Source organism: Nannobrachium achirus, assembly GCF_963921795.1.
Source record: "Nannobrachium achirus genome assembly, chromosome: 10".
Taxonomy (NCBI): Eukaryota; Metazoa; Chordata; class Actinopteri; order Myctophiformes; family Myctophidae; genus Nannobrachium; species Nannobrachium achirus.
In genome coordinates, this window is record NC_137819.1 from 15283133 (window position 1) to 15301460 (window position 18328).

The window sequence follows — 18328 nt, forward strand, 5'->3', positions numbered from 1 at the left end:
CTGACAACAAGTGAAAAGATTTCCCTGATTGGTCCATGTGTAGACGGTGACGTAGATGCATGCTGCAGGCTGCAGCATTTTCAAAACAACAATGGCTGCCCTCGCGATGCAAAAAGTGTAACAGTTAACGCTCTAACCATAAAACAACCAATAAGTGCAGTTATTTCAGAGTTGGAATCAATTACAACAATTAAAAAGCAACACGGAGGATGCGCTAGTGGAGTTTATCGGCCGAAAAGACGTGTTTATTTGCCGTTCTTCCGACTGGCTGAGAGATGGTGATTGGTTAGAGGAGTCTGTCTGTCAAGGCAAGTACTCCCGCCCACTTTTCAAGCTGCCGATAGGCCAAAGGCCAGACGTTATACTGTGGAAGGAATGAACACAGATAACGTCGGGCCCCGCCAGGCTACATAAATATAGCATTAACCTTATGGTTTATAAATACTATGGAAGATATAACATTTATATCATTTGTATGTAATACCATGCTATGGAAGCTATAGGTTATGTAATTCAGTGGCGGGCGGTGCATTTCAATAGATATCAATCCTCCCACAAGCTCAGCGGTTAGAAATGCGCACAGATTCATGTGATTATAGTGTCATTCGACAGAACCAGGCAACAACAGACAACAACGATATCCAAACCAAGCTGATGAGATCGGAGACTGACTGAGTCACACGCTGCACAAGCACACACACACTCACAGCCACACACACACACACACACACGCACACGCACACGCACACATGCACACGCGCACACACACACACACACACACACACACACACACACACACACACACACACACACACACACACAGTCACACAGTCACACACACGCTTAGCGCACAGTCAGACAGAGCCAACTTCAACACAGGCACCAACAACAATATAGCAATATAGCAACGATAAATCACCATGAGTACAAAATAATAGCCTTTAAAGATTGATTAAACTCACAATGGCTGGCTGCAAATGTGTCCATCAATGCCAAGCTTTTCTTTTAAGTCCTACTCGAAAAAGTTGTCCAGTAATTGTCCAGTAAATCCACACCAAATCTGTTCTCCTCTCCTCCTTCAGCCATGTTTGGTTATTTGTGCATTTGTTTGTTAATTTAGCAAACTGAGTTAATTTAGCAAACTGAACTCATCACTCATCAGCTCAGAGTAAACAGAAGAACATGGAAGGTTGGAGGAAGTGGTTCCCGTTTCTCATTGGACAGTTCTTTGAAAGAACTCTCCAATGAGAAATGGGAACCACTTCCAGGGATGGGATCTATAGACTGTAGGGCTATGGGAAGCTACAGTATATGTCCACATATATGGCATATGTGGACACACAGGTTATATATATGAGACATATTTTTCCTATGTATTCACATATGCTCATAGACAAACCTGAATATGGCATATAGGCTATGCAGATTATATTCTACATATACTTGCCATATATTTCCCCCTTGCCCTGCCTATAGTGTGTGCCAGCGGCTACATCATTGTAGTCCTTAGCGGCCATTTCTTGGGTAAAAACACAGGTGTTTCAATTGTTTGATTGCATAGAACTAATGCTATAGTCTAATCAGAACACCTGTGTAAGGCTGTGTTTACCCAAGAAATGGCCGCTCTTAGAACTACATTTGGCACACCCTATAGAATCGGCACTGGTCGGGGGCTGTCGTAACCGTCTGTCTTTTGTGATAGATTTGTGAATTGCTGAAGTTAAATCTCCTTCTGTTGGCAGGTTCAGAGTCAGTGACTAGCTTCCAGATCGACCTCACAGCATCAGGTCTTGGGATGAATCAAGATGTCACAGGTTTCTACACTGCTTCAGAACCTTCTTCCGTTCTACACACCCAGCCCCCTGACCCATACACACACACTGCAGGTACACACCCAGCCCCCTGACCCATACACACACACTGCAGGTACACACCCAGCCCCCTGACCCATACACACACACACACTGCAGGTACACACCCAGCCTCCTGACCCATACACACACACTGCAGGTAGGCTACACGTGTACAGACACACGCATGCACGCACATGCGATACACACAAACAGGCACACGCATACACACAAATTGTGATGAGGATAACAATATAAGTATGTGTCTGTGTCTGTGTGTGTGTGTGTGTGTGTGTGTGTGTGTGTGTGTGTGTGTGTGTGTGTGTGTCACAGGACCTCCTGGTGACTTCACCCAGACAGACGTTGTTGCTACGGCGACAGACACAACAAACCTAAGTACAGACGCAGGTGAGACACACCTACCTATCAATGACCTTCGATTATTAGTGCTTGCTGTCAGGGCAATAAATTAACACATTGTGCCTCTATGACCACATGTACACCGGGTCCAAATTTGGGCAATATTGCATGACATACTAGTAAGACGCCCTAAGGGCAAGAAGCAACCTCGCCCTAAGGTCATATGGGCATTCCCAGATATGGTCTTAATATTGATGACATCAGGGATCTCCATATATGGGCATAAAAGGGACAGACCACATGAGACCGACACAATTTATCCATATATGGGCATTCCGAGATATGGGCTTAATATACTGTAGAACAGGTCAGCTATATCCATATCTGGAGTCCGTGAGGTCAGATGTAGAGGTATTGGCCAGCTCCATATATGGAGATCTGTATGATGATCCAGTCGTCTCCATGTATGGATATCCAGGGTTTGATGAGGTCAGATCTTCATATATGGAGATCCAGGTGATGATAGTCAGCTCCACATTATGGAGATCCATGTGTCGTACCAACTTTCTGTCTGGCCATATATGGAGCGTGACATGAATCGTGACTGACTGACACACGGGAGCTTGTCAGTTTGGCCTATAGCATTTAAAGGGATATAACATTTTCAAAAAAACTTTTGGTAATTTTATCATCTAATCAGGCTTTTATGAATACCCTGAACAGTTTTTAATTAGCTTGATTCAATATTTAGATATTTGATGTAAATGTTACCAGGACCTCCAGGCCCAGGGCCTCTCCCCACACACACCCATTGTAACTTCAAACTTCATTTTAACCATGATAGATTCATTAAAAACACCCATTATTTTTTCTGGTGACTCATAATACCATCCTAATATGTGAGCAGACCGTGTTTTTCCATAACTTTTTTTCATTTATTTTTAATAATTATTTTTTTGAATTTCATTTTTTCCATTTTACCAAATAATTATTACAAATAAATGAAAAAAGTTATCGTAAAAACACGGCCTGCTCACGTATTAGGAGGGTAGTATGAGTCACCAGAAAAAATAATGTGTGTTTTTAATGAATCTATCATGGTTAAAATGGAGTTTGAAGTTACAATGGGTGTGTATGTGGAGAGAGGCCCTACCACTGCTCCCTGTTGAAAGTGGAATATCCCTTTAAACAATACTATGACTACTCAATGGTGTATGTATGTTACTGTATGTTATCACATTATTCCATATTAATATGTGCTGTTGAGAGTCATTGCATCATTCTGTTTACAGTAACAGCTGATCCACAGGGAACTCCACTGGATTCCAGTAAGTCATCTTGACATTGTAAACTACAATTCACATCATACCACAAGCATGATCAGAATGTTTACATTGTAAACTACGGCCATAATGTAAACTACAGACACAAAAATAATAATGTTCACATGACAGATCTGATAATTTATAATCAACCAATAATAAACATCCATTTAAACAAGTTTATTTAGTAAACATTAAATTTAAGAGACAGACGCACAAACACACGCACGCACGCACGCACGCACGCACGCACGTGTGGCGGAGAGAGTCGCAGCTCCAGCCTGAAGCCTCAAAAAGTCTAGTATCTGCCCTCGTTCCATAGGGATATCCCTTAATGGTTAAGGTATTGGACTTTCACGCGGGAGACCCGGGTTCGAAGCCGGGTGGGGAGGTTCGGATCACCTCCGTTACACACACACGCACACACTCACACACACGCAGACATACACGCACACACACCTAAGGGCGCTGAGGGCTTGGGAAACAGAAGGTCCCCGGCTCCCTCCCGGTCAGTGTCCTAAACCCCTAACTGCTCCTGATGAGCAGGTTGGTGCCTTGCATGGATTCCAGGTTTTACATTATACCCGCCACCACCCCTGTTATTGTGACCGTCAGGGAGCAGTTTACTATGAAAACCTCCACCGGCCGTCCGTCGGTCGGTCACACGTCACACGTCACACGTCACACGTCACACCTTTGCCCTGCTCATATCTCCGCATCAGTATGACATCACACCACATGTGTACACAAACCTTTGTGTACGTTGCTGTGGCAACAGTCTGTTGTTGCTGGTTTGTTAGTGTACTTTAGCAACCACCTTAGCAACCATGGTTTTACCCTAGCAACCAACTGTTTACCCTAGCAACCAACTGTTTACCATAGCAACCATGTTTTTTTACCCTAGCAACCAACTGTTTACCATAGCAACCAGATACGCAGAGCAGGGATCTCCATATATGGGCATAAACAGGTGACATCACACTGATGTCAGATACTCAGAGCAGGGATTTCTCCATAATATATGGGCATAAAAGGGATTCTGTTAGGGATCTCCATATATGGGCATAAAAGGGATTCTGTTAGGGATCTCCATATATGGGCATACAAGGGATTCTGTTAGGGATCTCCATATATGGGCATAAAAGGGATTCTGTTAGGGATCTCCATATATGGGCATAAAAGGGATTCTGTTAGGGATCTCCATATATGGGCATAAAAGGGGTTCTGTTAGGGATCTCCATATATGGGCATAAAAGGGATTCTGTTAGGGATCTCCATATATGGGCATAAAAGGGATTCTGTTAGGGATCTCCATATATGGGCATAAAAGGGATTCTGTTAGCTGTTAGTGATCTCCATATATGGGCATAAAAGGGATGCTGTTAGGGATCTCCATATATGGGCATAAAAGGGATTCTGTTAGGGATCTCCATATATGGGCATGAAAGGGATTCTGTTAGGGATCTCCATATATGGGCATAAAAGGGATTGTATCCCAGATGATGCCCTGTTAGGAGATCCACACTAACAGAATCCATATATGGTCCTACCGACAGCTGCTATAAGCCAACCCTGGCGATAAGGTCTGAGTCGAAGAAATGCTTCTTTCCTGGCAAGAATTGCCCCTTTATACTGTAGGGCTCGTTTGTGTATTGTATGACATCACGCCACATCATCGGCTGAGGACTGTGTGATGTCATCATATCTCCATATATGGAGACATAAGTTGCTCATGCCCAAATATGGGCTGGTGAGGTCAGACTTAGTGTGATGCGTAGGTTATCTCCATATATGGAGATTCAACTTCAATGAGTAACCATGGCAAACTGTCAACTGCCCGTATGTCTTGATAATTGGTAAAACAAATTTTTTGGCCTATTTGTGGAGATAAGCGACCAACGGTCGCTTATCTCCCGATTAGGGAGTCTTACTGGTTATACAATATAACTGAGTTGTACGTCTTGTTGTGTTGTCCTATAGGTCAGCCTGCAGGAACAGAACCAACGCAGACAGCTGGTAAGTTTCTCACCCTGGATTCAGCACAGGATGCTCTCCACTTCACTGTAGACCAGGGGTCTTCAACAGGGAGTACGGGACCCCTGGGGGGTCCTCAGAGTTACTACAGGGGGTCCTCCAAAACTTTGAGTGATGTAATGTTTTTTTTTCTGCTTTTTTATATTAACCACTTGAACCCTAGTGTCTATATTCTGAGAACTTCAGCCAAAAATAGCAGATCTACAAGCTCACAATGGTGTTGTAGATCGGCTATATTCGGCAAATAGCTTTGGTGTAGAGGGGAGAAAGAGCAGACTACAGAGTACAGAGTGAAAGGTCAAGTTTATTAAGTATTGACGGTTCAAGTGGTCAAATCTGAAAACACAAATTGACATGAATCCAAAATACATTGACGATTGTGCTGTCAAACAATGAAACTATATGGAATCTATGATAAGGTTGTGGGGTCCCCACTTAATCTCTAAGGGGTCTAAGGGATCCCTTGGCCTGAGAACATTGAAGACCCCTGCTGTAGACTAAGTGGGTAAAGTTGCACTCAGAATTAGAGGTGAGCCGTCATGTATTGCAGGTGTTTAAACCTTTCTCTTTCTGTCCTCCTGGTTCTTTTTGTTCTGTTCAGTTTCCACTGTTGAACAGTACAACCCATCTGGTCAGGGTACTGAAGGTATGCAAACGCTCTCTATTTATTCCATATTTACTACCAGTCCTATTGTTCTATTGTTCTGTAGTCCTAATTTTCTATTGTTCCAATTCCAACACACTCTCACTTCCTAAAATGCATATTGTGAGGAAAGGGACAAAACGCTGTCCTGGGAACGTATGCACTCCAGGAATGCAGCTGTGTCATTCTCAGATTGCAACATTAAAGGGAAAACAGTTAAACTACCAAAGCGGACTTGAGCCACGAGGGGCACCGAGCGAGCGAGTCGCCACGCAGAGCGTTGCAAAGTCTGCTTCACCTGACTCAGCGATGATTTACTTAATGTGCAACGTTGTTTTCTCACTCAACAGTAAACAAACCAACATAATAAGGTTTAAGTGTAGAGGGACAATTTAAGGACTTTTTAATATCTCTAAAATGACAAATTAAACATTGGCCCAATTGTCAAATATTAGTGGCAGAAATTGTGAAAATAGCTCACAGTTACGAGGCGTTTTGAGCTATTTTCTTAACTAAATGTAATGCCTCAACTCTTAGTGCTTGTAGGGTGGGGGCCTCCCCAGTTAAAATATGATTACTTTGGGGGTTGAGGGCTGAAAAGGCTGAGAACCACTGTTCCATGCCAAATTTTGCACACACACTCCCTGCCTGCCAAACCACAACCTCCACCCATCAATTCTCACATGACCCTCTTCTAGTGCCACCATGAGGCCGATTCTTGCAAAACACATTTATGGACACAGCTCCTACAATTTTTGCCCTAAAATCACGCAAATCGGTACACAGTATGTCTACACTCATGTCATCAACATGGATCTGTTCCATTTAGTGCCACCTTCTGGCCTATTTTTTAAAACACATTTTTGGACACTGCTCCTACACATTTTGCCCTAAAATCACGCAAATCAGTACACAGTATGTCTACACTCATGTCATCAACATGGATCTGTCCCATATAGCGCCACCATCTGGCCGATTTTTTCAAACACATTTTTGGACACTGCTCCTACACATTTTGCCCTAAAATCACGCTTATCTCCCGCTTAGGGAGTCTTACTGGTACTAATGTTCTAGTAGTACATTGTTCTATTGTCCTATTGTTATGAAGACGGTGTGTTCTGTATGTGTCCAGAACTCTCTCTCTCTCCATACAGCAGCATCAGGGCTGCCAGGCGACGTGAAAGTGTTTTTACCTTCTATAATGCACCACCTACAGAGAATGTCATATGATGTGAAATAATGACGCTAGTTATCATTTTCCCTACTTAACCACTGCTAATGTCACGTCAGAAATCATATTCTCTGCATACTTAAAGGGGAAGACCACCCATTTTCAATATTGAAATATGTCATTAATATACTTCTGTGTTGCCTAGAACTGGAGGATTGATTTTGGGGTTTGTATTGAAAAGTACAATGTGATGACATCACACCGTTGTACTTTACAATACAAACCCCAAAATCAATCCTCCAGTTCTAGGCAACACAGAAGGGGGGGAACTTTTTTTCTATTTCCACACAACTCCTCTAAGGTATATTAACCAGTAAGACTCCCTAATCGGGAGATAAGCGACCGTTGGTCGCTTATCTCCACAAATAGGCCAAAAGTTTGTTTTACCAATTATTACACTCTATGTGAACATTTACATCAACAAATCCCAAGTACTATGCAGAACGACCCATTTCAAGTTTTTAATGTACAACAATATTTAGAAAATAGGTCTACAAGCTCACAATGCTACGCATTGTCCTCGTCCCTTATATTCCCATAGGTTATATGGAGATCTCAGTGTTTGTCAGTCCTTGTTCATTTATGCCCATATATGGACATCTCTATATCTACTGTAACAGTCCTTGTCCCTTTATGCCCGGAGATCTCTTAACTGTAAGTCCTTGTCCCTTTTATGCCCATATATGGATATTCCTGATGTCCTCAGTATATGAACATATATGGGCTTTCTGATATGCCCATATATGGAGATCTCTTAACTGTAAGCCCTTGTCCCTTTTATGCCCATATATGGATATCCCTGATGTCATCCGTATATGCCCATATATGGGCTTTCTAATATGCCCATATATGGAGATCTCTGTATCTCCATATATGGGTATAAAAGGATACTTCAGGTCTGACATCAGGTTTGTTTATATTGGGTTGCTAGGTTTGACATCACAAACTCCATGGGCCATCTGACCTAGAAATCTATATTTGGGCATAGATGACTCATCGTGACCTCATCATGATTTCAATCGCTATAAAAGGACACTCAGTGACATACACTCTCCACAGATAAAGCAGTCAACCAGCCTACCAGTCAACCCATTCTTTGATTACTTTGTACAACTAGATTAACTTTTCAATGGCATCCCCACTGGAATTGACCGAAATGTACGACAGACAATGCCGGTCTTATACCAGGAAAGAAGCATTTCTTCGACTCAGACCTTATCGCCAGGGTTGGCTTATAGCAGCTGTCGGTAGATAATGCCGGTCTTATATAAGGGTCATTTGTGTACGGTGTGATTTGCCATGGTTACTCATTGAAGTTGAATCTCCATATATGGAGATAACCTACGCATCACACTAAGTCTGACCTCACCAGCCCATATTTGGGCATGAGCAACTTATGTCTCCATATATGGAGATATGATGACATCACACAGTCCTCAGCCGATGATGTGGCGTGATGTCATACAATACACAAACAAGCCCAGATATGAGCAGGGCAAAGGTGTGACGTGTGACGTGTGACCGACCGACCGACCGACCGACGGACGGACGGACGGCCGGTGGAGGTTTTGATACTGCGACTAAACTGCGACCTTACGGTCGCAATGACATATTTAAATATTGAAAATGGGTGGTCTTCCCCTTTAACACATTAAAATGAATCATAAATCTTTTTGGCTCGAAAAGGCACATAACCTGTAGAAGCTTGGAGTGTTGTGCAATTCCATAATTCACAATAGCTATAGCTCAAAGTCAACCTCACTCACACATTCAAATGAATTAGTTCACGTTCATAGTATAATCAATAAAGGGATATCTTAATGTCATTGAATCAGGACATACAATCACGCCGTGTCTAAAAGAATGCATGATTAAAAAAAAGTCCATACATTTGAGAAATAAATCCCGATTAAAAAGGCCCCCCAACCCCTGGTGTAATCATGTTCACATGTGACCAATCAGATTGTTGGAACAGGTCCTGACAGGTTTGTCCCGCCCCCTCCTCCTCCTCCATGCAGGTGCAGAAAATGTGGAACTGGAGGATACCTGCTGACTTCCACATCAAACCGCGCGTCAGCTTCCTGCGCTACCGCTTCCAGTGTACCGACCAATCCGCACGGCCGAGGAACTCAGATCCCGCCCACTAGCGTTAGCCCCCCCCCCACTAGCGTCGGAGATTGGCTGAGTGTTGTTTGTTTTGTTGTATAAGTATTTAAGCTCAACGTTTGACACTGTTACAAATGTCATAGAAAGAAAAACAAGACAAAAAATTATAATAATGATAAGCTGTTAAAAATTATGTTTTAAAAAACTTTCTCTGCACATGGTTGTTTATAGGGGACCTGTAACACTTTATCATTTATCGTTAGAGTTAGAAAATGTTTTGTTCTGTCTTCCTGTTAAGCATGTGGTGTCTCTGTTTCCTTTTATTCTACCCGAAACAAATTGTACATTTAAAGACAATCTTCTCTATTAAACGTCAAGTGAATCACTGGACTCCTGTATCCTCTGTCCATGACGTAATGATAAGACACATATGTCAAACTCAAGGCCTAGGGGCCAAATCAGGCCCGTGAATGAATTACTGTATCTTTGGCCCGTGGGATGATATTTAATTACTATTAGAAATGGTCCCCTGGTATATTGCACGTGAAACGCATGGGATTCGAACCCAGGTTTCCCACATGAAAGTCCAACAAAGTCCAACATCTTAACCATCAGACCAAAGGCATATATATCCCTATGGACTGGGGGAGATATTAGACTTTTGAGGCCATCAGGCTGAGGCAGTGCGTGTGCGTCACTTTGCTACACACTATGCTCTGGTCTTTAATTAACACTAGAGGAACTGCACCACCTTCTACATATGGTCACTCTGCCACCATCATCGGGACAAAGATGTTTGTATTTGGGGGCTTGGGGGTTCAGTACAACAACACCATCAGAGTGTTTGACACAGAGACCAACTGCTGGATGAACACACCTACTGCACAGCCTCTTCCAGAAGCAGAAGGACACTTTTATGACAACAAATTGAGGTTAGATAACACACTCCATATTTGGGCGTAGCTGTGTTGGGAACTTCTTACGGTTTATGGTTATGGCTGAGTCACGGTGACATGAACGTGATGTCAGAGGAACTGAATCATTTGGGTCTGACATCATACCGACAATTGGAGTAGCTAAAATGCACCATGTTTCGGCGTAGCTGTTGTGAGAACTCCAACTACAATGTAATGGATGGGTCATTGTGACATCCGCAAAATGAGACAGGCATGAAAAGTCTAAAAAGAACAAGCGCAGTCACATTCTTCACATTGGATAGGAGAGCTTGAATCACCACAGCAACCCACCCTGTTTTGTCATTGAGGGAATTCAGAACTGAAACACTTTCAGCACTTTGCCTGTGCAGAAATGACGGTATCCACATACCGAGTCTTCAGCACTCTGCGTCGAGCCCTCTCCAAATCTCACATCCCCCTGTCTTTGAGGCGCGGACAGGCCTCAGTCAGCTATGCCCAGAGCCTGGTTGGAGCACCAGAAACCCGCCTCACTACCTTAGACAATGGCTTGAGGATTGCCTCAGAGGACACTGGACACGCCACCTGCACGGTAGGACTGTGGGTCGGCGCCGGCAGTCGCCACGAGCACGAGAGCAACAACGGAGTGGGTTTCTTCCTGGAGCACATGGCTTTCAAGGGGACCGAGAAGCACCCCCAGAACACCCTGGAGCGAGAGGTAGAGTCCATGGGGGCTCACCTGAGTGCCTACACCTACCGAGAGCACGCTGCGTACTACATGAAGACCGGTGCCGAAGACCTGCCCAGAGCCGTGGAGCTGCTATCGGAGGTGGTGCAGAGCAGCTCGCTGAGCGAGGCAGCCGTGGAGCTGCAGAGGGCCGTGGTCCTGCGGGAGCTGGAGGAGCTGGAGGGAGACCTGCAGGAGGTGTGCCTGGACCTGCTGCACGCCACGGCCTTCCAGGGCACCCCTCTGGCACACAGCGTCCAAGGACCCTCCAGCAATGCCAGGGTTCTCGCACGCCAGGATCTCGTGGAGCATATCGGCAGCCACTACAAGGCCCCTCGCATGGTGCTGGCTGCTGCCGGAGGCGTGAACCACGCGGAGCTGGTCAACTCGGCCAAGGCTTACCTTAGTGGTTTGCCGTTCGAGTATCGGGACGACGCCGTCCCCGTGCTGTCCCCCTGCCGTTTTACGGGCAGCGAGATCCGTGTGCGTGACGACGCCATGCCCCTGGCACACGTCGCCATTGCCGTGGAAGGAGCATGCGCCACCAGCCCGGACTTTGTGCCCCTCATGGTGGCAAACTCTATCATCGGCAGTTATGACGTTACATATCTCGGCGGAAAGCATATGAGCAGTCGTTTGGCTCAGCAGGCAGCGAATCACGAACTGTGTCGCAGCTTCCAGACCTTCCACTTATCCTACCTTGACACCGGACTGCTGGGTATCTACTTTGTGACCGACGGGCTGCACATCGACGACATGATGCACTGGTCACAGAACGCATGGATGAACCTTTGCACCACGGTGACAGAGAGTGACGTCGCCAGAGGCAGAAATGCTCTTAAAGCCAGCCTGGTGGGACACCTTGATGGAACGACGGCGATCTGTGACGATATCGGCTGGCACATCTTGAATTATGGCCGGCGCGTTCCACTGGCAGAGTGGGATGCACGCATTGACGCTGTGACACCCGAGATGGTGCGTGACGTCTGCTCCAAGTACATCTACGATAAGTGTCCAGCTGTGGCTGCCATCGGCCCCATCGAGCAGCTACCCGACTACAATAGAATGCGCAGTGCCATGTATTGGCTGAGGTTCTAAGTTCTCTCTTTGTATGGATGGACCTATAGACCAGTGGTTCTCAACCTGTGGGTCGGGACCCGGGTCCCCAGATGTTTAACTTAATGTGCTATGTTGTTTTATTACTCAACAGTAAACAAACCAACATAAAGTTTAAGTGTATAGAGGGTATATGCACATTTCTAAAGTGACAATTGAAGGACAATTTAAAGCCTCTAAAATGACAAATTAAACATTGGCCAAATTAAATCAAATATTAGAGGCAGAAATTGTGAAAATAGCCGATCTACATGCTCACAACGCCTCGCAACGCGGTTCTATTTTTACAATAGAACCGTGTTATACAAAATGTACTGCCTCAACTCTTAGTGCTCGTCAGGGTGGGGGGTCCCCAGTTAAAATATGATTATGTTGGGGGTCGCGGCCTGAACAAGTTGAGAACCACTGCTATAGACTACATTCACACGGCGGCCATCTTGGCATTAATGAGGCCTTCAATTTTCCAAAGGGGGCACTTTATTTTTCAACATACCCCAGAAAGCCGATTTGTGTGGCGTTTTAATACAAACTAGTAATGTTTATTACATGTTTTCTCACTGAAAATATTTGAATTTCCCATGCTGCATGCACAACAACACAGGAATAGACATCAAAACAAAACCAACTCGGTGCAGCGCCCGTGTAGGCTACCTTTTATTATTGCATTTTCATTAGACTATGAATTAATTTCGAAAAAATGTATATTTATTATAATAATTACAAAGAACAAAACTGGACAATCTGAAATGGGAGAGCACAAAGTCTAATCTGGGTGGGCATTGCCCCCCAATGCACCCCTGTGGAGCCGCCTATGGATCCAGCACTGTATACAAAGTTGTGGGGATGTGCATATTATACTCTTCTGGTCTATGGAGTGGTGATGATGTCACATCCAGGGGGCATGTTGCCCCTCCACCACTGAAACAGTTCATAAAACAAAGTGAAAGTGGTGGCAGAACAACAAGGGCTACTACCAGAGGGGACTGTGAGGTGCCATGCAGGCAGAGCGTGTTTGTTAAAACAGTCCTCTCTGTTAGAGCCTCCCATCAATGAAGTAAGACAGACCTCCAACTATATGACCTTCAAATTTAACCTTAAGAGGTGGCTTAAATAAAATAAAGTGTGTAATCATGGGTAATTATCTGCTCCATCTGTCACTGGAGTTACTCATAATTGGCTATAATTATTCCCCTTTACTATTTACTATTTACTTACAATCTACTATTTACTATTTTACTATTACTATTCTCAAATTCAACCTTAAAGACCCAATGAAATGACTATTTTGGGTATTTTATTTTGAAGTTTCAGTTTGAAAAGGAAGCCTGTGTGTTTCTGAACCTATCCGAGGGGACCAGCCCTTCAGGCGATGGGATTTAAAATCTGAGTAATGGGAGTAATGGGAGCCAGCAATGGGAAACAAACAGGTGAATGTAATCAAAGGTTCATTTATATTCAAAAACTCTATCTATGTCATCACTTTTTGAATTTCTGTTCACAGGAAGTAATTAAGAATGGCCTATTTAGGGACCTTTGATATAAATATACACAAAAATTGTTTATTTTCAATTTCTTTGGCATCTAGTGTTAGGTATGGCCATATTATCACTACAGATATGCTCTAAAAGTGTGAAAAACATGTTTTTGATTTCACCCCGTCTTTAAGAGGTGGCTCAAAGCAAATCAAATTTATAATCATGGGTAACTATCTTCTCCATGGTGTCACCAGTGTTGGGTGTAACGGTGTTATAACTAACAACGCTACGTAGCGCCGTTAGGTTTGGTGGTAATGGAGTAACTTAACGAGTTACTTTTGCAATATAGCAGGATCGTTACCAGTTACATTTCCCAAAAAATAACGGCGTTAATTAGGTATTTAAGACCTATAATTCCCTGTTCTTTCTGTTGCCACAAAGGAAAAATAATCCATCTGACACATTTGCGCTGTTTCCTGAATGAGCTCTTCTGAGACTGAGCAGGCAGCATGGCCCGCATTTTTACACGGAAAAGGAAAAGGGTGACCGTCCAGAAATGTGTTGCCAGCCTGTGGTGGTTGCGTAGTCATTCTACAGCTTACGAAATTTGGTGTAACTTGAGGTTACCCACGGTCATCTGACTATTAGCGACATAAGGAGAACTTTTGCGCGTCTTGTTTACATTGATTTACAGTCGTATTGAATGTATTGTATGTTTTAGTATGGATAGCCTTATCACCAGTTTTTTACAGCCTGATCAGGGACTACAGTCTACAAATGAAAATTAGCTTATTGCTAATTCTGGTTCATTTACACTGATGTGAAAACTGACATGTTGATTAATGTGCTTTGTCCCTGACAAATAAATAAAGTGACTCAGACTGGTCAGTCACCTCAGAATTGTCCAACCTCCTCTGAACGTGTGGGCGGGCCCCACAGTCCGAGCGCAGTGGCAGGGCCTGGCGGTGTCTCTTCGGGGCCTTTGGCAGTGGAGAGACACATTGGGAGCTTGTAGATCTGCTATTTTCCACCAGAGAAGGGATTCTAGTGTTCTATTGTATTGCAGTATAACTATTATGATGTTCTCTGTGTATCTGATCAATTCCTTTCATCGGCCACATGAGGGCGTCCTGGGATCGCTTTGGAGCGGCTCCTGCTTGACAGTGTGAAAGTATTTGACTCTGTCCATTGTTGTCTGCTTATTAGTGGCCAAGGCCACGAAGTGGCAAATGGCCACTCATTGATATTGGACTTGGTCATTATTATTCTTCCGCCACTTTTTCTCTAGCGGCTAGACCGTGCAGTCGCTTTTTACGAAACTCGGCAGTATGGCAGAGGACTATGCCAAACGGCTAAAACGCGAAGCTCGCAACAATCGGCCAAAGGGTGGCGCTGTAGGAAGCCTTTGAAAAATGCCAACTTTGAACTGGTGTAGCTCATGCCCTGTTTCAGGTACAGCAATGAAACCTGTATACACTTATGCGTCTCCTCATGCCGAACAACTTTTACGCTCTGACTTTTGACCTCTGACCTTTACTTCTCCCACAATTTTGAATTATATGAAAAACAGTAAAAATGTATCTCCTCCTGGGATTTTCGCGTAACGTGCGCGAAACTTTTTTTACATGAACTTTGGACCAATACGGTCTGAAAAGTTAGCCGGATTTTCTTTAAAGCGAAACATTATTTTTTAATAATTCACTCAATGTTGCAGTTTTATGCAAATTATTCTTCTGCCTCTAAATCATACATGCAAAGTGACACGTTCATGGCATTTGGCAAATATGTCGAGGGTTAGTCCAAATATCACTGAAAGCAATCTTACTCGAATTGGCCAAAGGGGGGCGCTATACGAAGCGTTTGAAAACTCAAACTTTAAAGGGGCATAAGTCATGCCTCGTTTCGTTTGAAGACATGCAACTTGCTTACACGCGTGCCTTGACTCAAGCTGAAGACATCTGTGTCTTTGTTAAGTAAGCTCCGCCCTTAGATTTTCCGCCTTTTGGAGCAGTTCGTAAAACACTTAAACCCGCTTTTATTCCGGAACTTTCGCGTCACGTGCACAGAACTTTTTTTACATGAACTTTGGACCAATATCTAAAGATCTGTCAGATCGGATTTTTTAAAAATTGAAACATGCTTTTTTAATAATTCAATCAACATTGCAAGTTTTATGCAAATTATTCTTCTGCCTCTAAAACATACATGCAAAGTAAAATTTTCATGATGAACTACTGTAGAGGGTAAGTCCAAATATCACTGAAACCAAAAAGAATCATATTTGAACTGGGGACCCCCCACCCTGACGTGAGTAGGGTTTTCCCATGATCTGGGCCTTAGGCTAGATGCAGAATAGAGCTGGGACGTTCGCGAACAAATCAAATCTTTTGAACGGCTCTTTGAAGTGAACGTTGGGATCCGGTTCGCGCAGTAGAGAGCCGTTCATTTGGGGGGGAGACCCCCTCCCCCCAATTCAACATCTCCTTGCTACTCCACTGAGTACTGACTGAGTACAGTGAGTGAGTGAGAGAGAGAGAACAAGTGGAGGAGCGAGTTCATTGTTGCCTGCTTGTTTTTTTTGGTGTATTATGAATAACAAAAGTCAAGGTAGCTTAATTTACACACACATTTTATGAAAAGGGTAAATACTAAATTGTGATCTCAACTGTCAGCAGAGGAATGTGGTGCCACCTTGTGGATTCATGTTTAAACAAATTATTTTTAAAAATATATAAATATACAAGGAGCCAAATGAGCCAGTCTTTTGAACGGCTCTTTTTAGTTAGCCAGATCGATGGTACTGTCTCACTTCAAAGAGCCATAAATCCCACTTCTAATGCAGAATGGTTAGGCACAGGTGTGTGTGTGTGTGTGTGTGTGTGTGTGTGTGTGCGTGCGTGCGTGCGTGCGTGCGTGCGTGCGTGCGTGCGTGCGTGCGTGCGTGCGTGCGTGCGTGTGAACTGAATCTAACTGATGGCTTAGTTTGGTTTTCAGAAAAACTACATTTCCCAGAATGCAGCAGCTAAGATGGCTGCTTGTTGCAATCAGTTTGATTTGTCAGCACCTGGCCGCAACACAACTTCTCCGAGTCAGGCAATCCAAATGTTTTTGCTCTTAACCACCGAGCTCTGCTTCACTGTGTAGCTGGCTCTCGAAGGGACTCTTCCATCGAGCAGTAAGCAAAACTCCACTATGTTCTCCTCTGTCGCACATTTGCTCTGTATTTTGCCACATTGCTAATGGTGGTTCTATCTGTTCCCATTGTAGGCAAATTAGGAGCTGCATCTGAGTCTTGGAAGAGAAATGGCATGTGTTAATGGAAGCAACGGCATACTGTGAAACATATGTTTCGAATGTAACCCCTGTTTGTTAAGTTCTGGAAAGAAGCATATTTTGAGTTAAAAGCCCCGGTTTTGGGAAGAACTTTATTTCATGTTTTAGGGGAACGCCCCATTGAATAAAACAACGCTTATTGCGTTTTCACCTTGAGAACTGTTTCCGTGTGCTGGTTTGGGTTCAGACTTCACAATACTTAAAGGGATATTCCACTTTCAAAAAACTTTTTGTCATTGTATGGTCTAATCAGGCTTGTATGAACACCCTGAACAGTTTTTAATTTTCTTCATTCAGTATTTAGATATTTGATGTAAATGTTTTCTGGCCCAACACGCCCAGGCCCTCTCCCCACACACACACTCATTGTAACTTCAAACTCCATTTAAACCATGATAGATTATTTAAAAACACCCATTATTTTTTCTGGTGACTCATAATACCCTCCTAATACGTGAGCAGGCCGTGTTTTTTCCATAACGTTTTTCATGTATTTTTAATAATTCTTTGGGAAAATGGAAAAAACTAAATACAATAACAATATATAAAAAATTTATGAAAACTGTTATGGAAAAAACACGGCCTGCTCACGTATTAGGAGGGTATTATGAGTCACCAGAAAAAATAATGGGTGTTTTTAATGAATCTATCATGGTTAAAATGGAGTTTGAAGTTACAATGAGTGTGTGTGGGGAGAGGGACTGGGCGTGTCGGGCCAGAAAACATTTTCATCAAATATCTAAATACTGAATGAAGAAAATTAAAAACTGTTCAGGGTGTTCACACAAGCCTGATTAGACCATACAATGACAAAAAGTTTTTTGAAAGTGGAATATCCCTTTAATGTTTAAAAACTTTATTTGAAGACGTTTACTACTTGAATTATTTGAAAACATTGTGATTTAAAAGACATGCCTGAAAATGGCTAGGTTGTTAACCCTCTGTTTTGAAGGTTTACAACCTGATGACCAACTCTTCAACAAAGACAACTAATGAAAAAGTTGGAAAATAAAGATATTGAGTTAAAACCTTGAGGAGTTCTTTGGAACTATTTTATGTCTGTTGCATATAGTCTTTTGCATACATGTTGTGTAGAGGTCAATTTGTGCTTTTACCAATAACTATGCCGATTAGTGTAAAATCGGCAGAGTCTCTGTCATTTATAGTGCCACCAGAAGGCCGAAAACGCATTCTTCAATATTACTCCTTCAGATTTT

The 18328-nt window shown here is 43.3% G+C and overlaps 1 protein-coding gene across 1 annotated transcript; it reads left to right on the forward strand.

Moving 5' to 3' along the window:
* Positions 1–10854: 10854 nt before the first annotated feature.
* On the forward strand, positions 10855–12285 carry LOC308292853 (cytochrome b-c1 complex subunit 1, mitochondrial-like; the record flags this gene model as incomplete). Its single annotated transcript, XM_080735277.1, has 1 exon — positions 10855–12285. The coding sequence occupies one exon, from the start codon at positions 10855–10857 to the stop codon at positions 12283–12285; it is 1431 nt and encodes a 476-aa protein (XP_080591403.1).
* Between the last annotated feature and the right edge of the window lie 6043 nt (positions 12286–18328).